Source organism: Vombatus ursinus, unplaced genomic scaffold, assembly GCF_900497805.2.
Source record: "Vombatus ursinus unplaced genomic scaffold, bare-nosed wombat genome assembly UNPS02014789.1, whole genome shotgun sequence".
Classification (NCBI taxonomy): domain Eukaryota; kingdom Metazoa; phylum Chordata; class Mammalia; order Diprotodontia; family Vombatidae; genus Vombatus; species Vombatus ursinus.
The window spans coordinates 13,170,566-13,178,367 of NW_020954567.1; the positions used below are offsets into that span (position 1 = coordinate 13,170,566).

At 39.3% G+C, this 7,802-nt stretch overlaps 1 protein-coding gene and 1 non-coding gene across 2 annotated transcripts in view; one reads left to right on the top strand and one right to left on the bottom strand.

Annotated features, from left to right (window-relative positions):
• The window catches only part of RABGAP1L (RAB GTPase activating protein 1 like), a 648,400-nt gene that overhangs the window by 102,072 nt on the left and 538,526 nt on the right, over positions 1-7,802 (top strand). Inside the window, exons 8-9 of the mRNA XM_027868366.1 lie at positions 532-610; positions 6,072-6,174. Coding sequence (XP_027724167.1) covers positions 532-610; positions 6,072-6,174 — 182 coding nt within the window. The remainder of the gene's footprint in view (positions 1-531; positions 611-6,071; positions 6,175-7,802) is intronic.
• On the bottom strand, positions 3,580-3,683 carry LOC114047739. The gene has a single exon (XR_003569666.1). It is a non-coding gene; the product is annotated as a U6 spliceosomal RNA (small nuclear RNA).

A 7,802-nucleotide genomic window follows, 5' to 3' on the forward strand; every position in this document is an offset into this window, starting at 1 on the left:
CCGGATTTGAATTCAGGTCCTCCTGACTCCAGGGCTGGTGCTCTATCCACTGCACCACCTACCTGCCCCAGTCAATATATTTTCTTGACCACTGTTTATATTCTATATGTATTCTAAAGTTCCTCCTCTAAAATAGCTTATGTGTTAATTTAATTTTGTTGTATTCCTCTGAATTTCTTAAGAATCAGTTTCCTTTAGAATAAATCAGGAAAAGCTTCCCATGAGTTTTCTAAATGCATCAGTCATTTTGAACCCAGAAACTCAAGTTAGCCATGTATAGCCTGTTAGCTTCCATCTCTGCATGCATGTGTATGTAAATATATATGCTATATCACTAGCGAATGTCCAAACATTGATTGTCTAGGGCACTGGCATTCTCTGAGAAGGTGCTTTTGGACCATGAAGAATTCTAGGATGTCTAGATGTTAAAGTGTAAACCTTTAAAGCCTCAAAAACAGTGATTGACATAGCAAATTTCTCTGAAAAGCCTCATCCCAGAGCCTCAGTATATCTTTATTTGAGCCTTTTCAGGAGTTTTTGGCAGTACATCATCCTTCAAAGGCTGGATGTACTTGGAGGTGGAGAGAGGCTGTTGTCATCAGTACCTCTGGTAAAGGGAAACTGAGCAAATCTGAGGGCTGGTGGGATGACTGGCTTACCCATGTGGATTTTTATTATTCTGTTTTATCCATGTTATCTTTTCATGACCTTAAGTAATTGAGAATTGAATAATTTTAAAGTAAATTTCTATTACACAGAAAGAAATATCCACTGGATCAGATTTAGTTCAGTTCAACAAATATTTATGTTTTTACTCTATCATTGGGATAGGAAGACAAAAACAAAATGGTCCCTGTCTTCAAGGAACTTATATCTCAATGGGGGTGGGATGGGTATGACATGTATGTAGAAACTGAAATGTAAAGCACATACATCAAAATTATACATGCAATTTTAAGAGGGAGAGAGTGATAATCATTGACAGTGAAAGGGAAAAGGAGTGTCTTAGTAATAATAATAGCTAACATTTATATGACATTTTAAAGTTTGCAAAGTGCTTTAAAAATATTATTGCACTTTTATCTTTACAACCACCTTAGAAGTAGGAGCGATTATTATCCCATTTTACAGATGAGGAAACAGAGGCACATAGAGGTGAAGTGACTTGCTCAAGATTACACAGCTCTTATGTGTCTGAGGCCAGATTTGAGTTCATGTCTTCTGATTCCAAGTATAGCACTCTGTCCACTGTGCCACCTGGGTGCCATGGGAGGGAAGTGGCACCTGAGTTAGGTTTTAAAGGAGTATAAGAATTCTGTGTGGCAGAGGTAAAGTAGGATCATGTTTTCGATGTAGGGCAGGGCTTCTCAAACTTCTTCCACTTGCTACCTCTTTTCACATTTCAGCAGCATTCACTGGTGTTACATGGTGTGACGGCATGTTCAGTGCAAAGTATGCGTGTCATATGTTCAGAACCAAGGCTGCAGGGAAGTCCCGTGATGCACCATGGGCAAGCGCTGCCAGAAGCACCTTGGATTCATTACATGTTTGATTTTGAATTAATTTTTGGTCGTTGCACCTTCAGAAACCTTTTACTATTGCCAAATTTTTCATGACCCCATGTGGGGTTGAGACCCACAGTTTAAGAAGCACTGATACTGGGGATCACTTCTTCAGAGTCACAGAGACAGGACATAGAATGCTGTGTCTAGAGAACAGACTAATTTGACTAGAAGAGAAAGTGTATGAATGGAAATAATATGAAATAAAAATGGAAAGGTAAGAGGAACTCGTATTGTAGCTGAAATGGAACTTGATACCTTACCTTCTAAACCCGTCATCCCTTCAGAACTTCTCATTTTCTTTTGAGGATGCCAGATTCATAACCTTGGAGTCATACTTATTCTTCCCTCTCCCTCAGGACCTCTTTCCTCTATTTCTGTTTGCTTACCGTTTCTTACCTCTGCAAAATCTCTTACTTTTGTCTTCTCTTCACTAATGCAGTTTTGAACTAGTTGATTGGTACATACTTTCTTTGTAGTTATTTGCTGCTGTAAATAGCTTTCTACATATGGGACCTTTCTTCCTATCTTTGTTCTTCTTGGGGTCTGTGTTTAATAGTGATATACTGCTAAGGCAATACTAAGGCATTGACTCCACCATTTAATGACTTTCTTTTGCCTCTTTTTGTATCCCCGGTGCTTTAACACAATGCCTTGCACATAGCTGATGATTCATAAATGTTTATTGGCTGATCGTCTAACTGATTTTTTAAAGCTCCTTGTGAGTGGAGTTTGTTTCATTCTGATTATTTGTACCCCAAGCATGCAGCACGGTGCCCGGAACATAGCAGGTGATTAATCAAATGCTGATTGATTGATAATTCCAAATTGTTTTTTTACAATGGTTGGACCAATTCACAGGTCCCTCAGGGGTACCTTAGTATGCCTGTTTTATTGCTACTCATCTAATATTGACCATTTTTGTCTTTTGTCATCTTCACAAATCTGATAGGTGAGAGGTTAAATTTCAGTTTAAAAAAATTGCATTTCTCATATCATTAGTGATTTAGAATGTTGATATCATATTTCTGACTTGTAATTCTTCTTTTGAAAACTGCCTCTTTATGTTTCTTGCCCACTTTTCCATTGGGGAATGGTTCTTATTTTTATCTATTTCTATCCATTCCTTATACGTTTTTGCCATTAAACCTTTCTCAGAGATAGGTTAACTACTCATCTTCTAATTCTAACTGCATTGATCGATTGACATAAAAGCTTTTCAGTTTTATATCATTTAACTTGTCTGTTTTACCTTCTCAAATGAGAGTGAGCATGGCATGATGAGAAGGAGAGCCTGCCTCAGAGTGAAGATGACCTATGTTTCAGTTCTCATCTCTGAGACTTTCTGGCTTTGTGATCCTGGGCAAGTCACTTAACTTTTTAGTGTTCTACACAACTCTTTAGGATTGAAAAGTGCAGAGACAGTGCCAGCTTGCATTGACAGAGGAAGTTCCATATTTTGGCAAAATCTATCCTTGTGATTATTTCTATCCCTCATTTAGTTAAAAATTCTCTCCCAAGCCATAGTTGTCAAAGGTAGCTCCTTCCATTCTTCTTCTATTTGTTTATGATGTCATCTTTTATATTTAGATCATGCATTCATTAGAGGTTATAGAATGTAACTTGGTTGATTTGAACATGTTTTCTTCTAAACTTTCTCAGCAGTTTTTCTTCTCCCCAAAAAGGGAGTCCATATCCTCCTAGTGGTTGCTGTCCTGGGGTTTGTTGAATACTGGGATGCTGTCTTCAACTGCTTTTGGGTCTTGTTTACCTAATCAATTTCATTGTTCAATTTTGCTATTTTTAAAAACCTGTCCCAAACAGCTTTGATTATGGAGCATTTTAGAGTATAATTTGAGATTTGGTAATGCCAGGCTGCTTCTGTGCCTGTGTATTTTCCTTGTCCTCTTTGATGTTCTTGACCTTTTGATTCTGCCATATGAGTTTTGATGTTATTTTGTCTAGTTCTAAAAAGAATCCCCTTGATATTTGGAATGGCATTAAATCTGTATATTAAAAAAGAATAAAATTCTTCCTGAATTTATGTGTTATCCTGGGGCAAGGCCCATGTTAATCTTGGTGTTTTTCCAATTTTAGTATTTGTGCTCCTGGAATAAGGGCAAAAATTAAATTTAACACCATTTAACTGCTGGGAAAGTTTGGAAGAAATCATGTTTAAACCAACATGTTATTTAACACCATATGTTAAGTATTTTCTATTTTTGGAGCATTGTGTTTGGTGCTAGAGAAGATAGAATACTAAATAAGATATGATGTCTTCCCTCTTGGAATTTATAGCCTAGAAAAGAGGGTACTGTACATGCACACATATAAATCTAAACAAAACATGATAATTATGTTATCTGTAAAATGCTATGGGAAACTTGCAAACCTCCCTTTAGTAATGTGCTGCTATTGTCCTTCTGTTTGCTAAAACTTGGAATATAATTGAATAATTATTTCTGAACTCAGTTCATCAGGTTGTGTTGTGTAGGACGAAACAATGTACATATTGCTGCTATAATTCCAGTCACCATGCCCTATGCCAGCAATGCAGAGATAAAAAGGACATAGTTCCTGGCCTCCAGGAGCTTACATTTTATCAGAGGAGACAACGAATGCATAAATAAGTGTATATAGAATACATACCATTAGGTGGTGCAGTGGATAGAACACTGGGCCTAGAGTCAGGAAGACTCATCTTCCTGAGTTCAGATCTTTCCTCAGACACTCACTAACTGTGTGATCCTGGGCGAGTCACTTAACCCTATTTGTCTCAGTTTCCTCATCTGTAAAATGAACTGGAGAAGAGTATCTTTGCCAAGAATACCCCGAAAGGGGTCACAAAGAGTCAGATACGACTGGGAAATGACTGAACAACAAGAAAACACAAAATAAATGCAAGGTAATTTTTGGAGGCAGAGCTGTTGGAGCTGGGCAGATCCCAGGTAGATCCTTGTAGAAGGGGAAACATGATGTAAGTCTTGAAGGAAACAAGGGATTCCAGGAGTTGGCGATGGGAGGCAATGGCCTTCTAGGTCTGGAGAACGGCCAGTGCCAAGGCATAGCAATGAAAGAGTGTATCACGTGGGAGCTCACTTCATAAGCTTCAAGGAACGAAAGCTGCAAGAAGGCCATTTTGACTGGGTGTTAAATGGTGAGAAGAGGAATCAAGCCTCATAAGGTTGGAAAGGTGGGCCAGACAGTGGCCGGATCATGAAGGGCTTTCAGTGGTAGGTGAGGTATACAGATGATCCATTATGTAGAGGACTGATTTTAAGATGATCCAGATTTGGCTAACACTGAAAAAAAAATGGCTGCCTTTAATGATATGATGGTGTTCTAATGTAGAGTAATATCAATATTTTAAAAAGAAATTCATTGCTGGGGGAAAAGGCTAACATCAATTTCACTGCTGATAACCTTTTGTTGTTGTTCTTTTGGTCAGCTGTGTCTGACTTTTTGTGACCCTGTGGACCATGTTGTCCCAGGAGTTTTCTTGGCAAAGATACTGGGGAAGTTCACCATTTCTTTCTCTGGTGGATTAAAGCAAACAGAGCTTAAGTGACTTGCCCAGGGTCACATAGCTAGTAAATATATGAGTCTGGATTTGAATTCAAGTCTTTCTGACTCCAGGCCCAGTGCTCTATCCAGGAGCCTTCTAGCTTTCTTTAGCCCCCTTTTGTTTGTTTTCTTTCTATTAGCTGGGTCTTTGCATTGTTTCTTCCATTTAAACTTCTTTAGGTCAGGAATTTTTTCATTTTTAACCTCGTGTCTGTCTTTAGTACCTGGCATATAGTTGTTGTTGTTCAGTTGTTTCATTCATATCTGACTCTGCCAGCATGCCAATAGCATGGGGTTTTCTTGGAAAAGGTACTGGAGTGGTTTTCTGTTTCCTTTTCCAGCTCATTTTACAGATGAGGAAACTGAGACAAACAGGGTAAAGTGACTTGCCTAGGGTCACGCAGCTAGTAGGTTCCTGAGGCCAGATTTGAACTCAGGAAGATGAGTCTTCCTGACTCCAGGCCTGGCATTTATCCACTGTGCCACCTAGATGCCTGGGCATATAGTAGGCACACAATAAAAGCTTGCTAATTAGTTGATTCATTATCCAAAAAGGTAACCACATTGTGATTATATGTGTATGGAGAGTAGATATATATGAATTTTTTTGAACCAGAATGAGGTTAATCAAGATACTAGTGATTGCTGCTGCAATTCTGTTTTTGCGATTCAGTTCATTCATGTAATTTGCCTGTTCCATGAGATGAGTTCCTAATAATTTGACAGAATTAAACTTTTGTATTTTTAGTGCCCTCAGGGAATCTGCTATTTAGAGACTCATATGGCAAATATTTTTCTAGAGAAGAATTTTTTGAAGTAAAAGGCTTTTTGTCATGTTTGCAGATCTAAAATTTTCATGTATCTGGTTTCTTTAAAGCCATTACAAATTCTGATTTTCTAAAGAGACTCTAAATAATACCTGTTTAAATATTTATGTGTCTATAGGAATCCATGGGAAAGAGCTGTGATGGAAGAGCTTATGTTATTACTGGAATGTGGAACCCCAACACACCTACATTCTTGGCACTTAACGAAGAAACTCCTAAAGGTGAATTTTCTCCAAAGGTTTTTCATTGTTTGGCTCAAGATATTGCTCTGTGAAAATATTACTGTAATGTAATACTTAGGAAATATTTATTGGTTATTGGTAATGGTCATGGCCTTAAAGATGCAAAAGTAATTGTTCCTGCTTAAAATCGTGGAAACACTTTGATGTGACGAATACTAATTGAGGGTCTACTCATATCCAGGGCACTGGGAATATATAGACAAAAAGAAAACAGTTTTGACCCTTAAGGAGTTTACATTCTACTTGGGTTTGAGCTGGGTTCAAACTGTCATGCTATATCTCTTGTCCGGGTTTCGGCCAGACTCCTAGAAAAAGCTGTTGATGCTCAATACTTGCACTTCCTCTCCACTCATTTCTCAACACTGTGCAATTTGACTCTTAGCTTAGTCACTCAACTGAGAATGCTGTCTCTAAAGAGCAATCTTTGGCCTGTCAATTGTCAAGTATGGTGTACTTTTCTCAGTCCCCATCTCTTTTGACCACTGTTGAGTACTTTTCCCTCTCTTTGTCTTTTTGATACTGGTCTTTCTTGACTATCCGTCTACTTGTCTGGATGTTCCATCTTTCACTTTCTTCAGGTGAACTGCCATTTCTTTCTTGCCCCAATTGTACTCTGGAGCTGTATCAACCTCTCTTTTCTTTATCCACTCCCTCTGGATGACTTCATCCGCTCTTATGGACTTGTGTATAATTTGTCTGCAGATGATACAGAGAGAGAGACAGAGACAGAGATACAGAGACAGAGAGACAGAGAGAGAGACAGAGAGAGAGAGAGGCAGAGAGAGAGAGACAGACATGGAGAGAGAGATAGAGAGAGAGACACACAGAGATACAGAAAGAGAGACGGACCGACAGACAGACACAGATACAGACCGACAAGTGTAGAATCTGGTGTACATCTCTCAGGGTATGATATGGATGATGATCTGATAAAGGAGTTGGGAAAGTAGTTGGATAGAAGAGAACTGGAAGAGAGTAATCTGAGGAAAACTTAGAAAGGAAAAGGCATGTAGGAGGAGAATGTGGGCAGCAGAATCACATTTATCAAGAAAGATAAGCACTAAGAAAGGAGCATCATATTTGGCAATTAAGATATCATTGATAACTTGAAAGAGAGAGGTTTCAGTTGGGTGACAGGTCAGAAGCCTGATTGCCAAAGATTGAGAAGTGAGAGGAGTGGAAGTGGGGCCAGTGAGTCTAGATAGCTTTTTCAAGGGAGGGAATTTGCAAGAGAAAGGGAGGATAATTGAAGGGTAAGTAGGGTTGGTTAGAGGATGTTTTTTTAAGGATGAAGGAAATTTGGGGTAGAGAAGGAACTGGTTGATTCTCTCTCCCTCCCTACCTCCTTTCTTCCCTTCATCTCTTCTTTCCTTCCTCTCTTCTCAATCCCCCCATCCCTCCCTCCCTCCCTCCCCCCTTCCCTCTCTCCCTCCCTTCCCCCTTCCCTTTTTCTCCCCTTCCCCCTTCCCCTTTTCTCCCCTTCCCCCTTCCCTCTCTCCTTTGCTTCCTCCCTCCCTTCCTTCCTCTCTTCCTCCCTCCTTTCTTTCATCCTTCCCTCCCTTCCTCTCTCCTTCCCTTCCTCTCTTTCTCTTTCCCTCCCTGCCTTC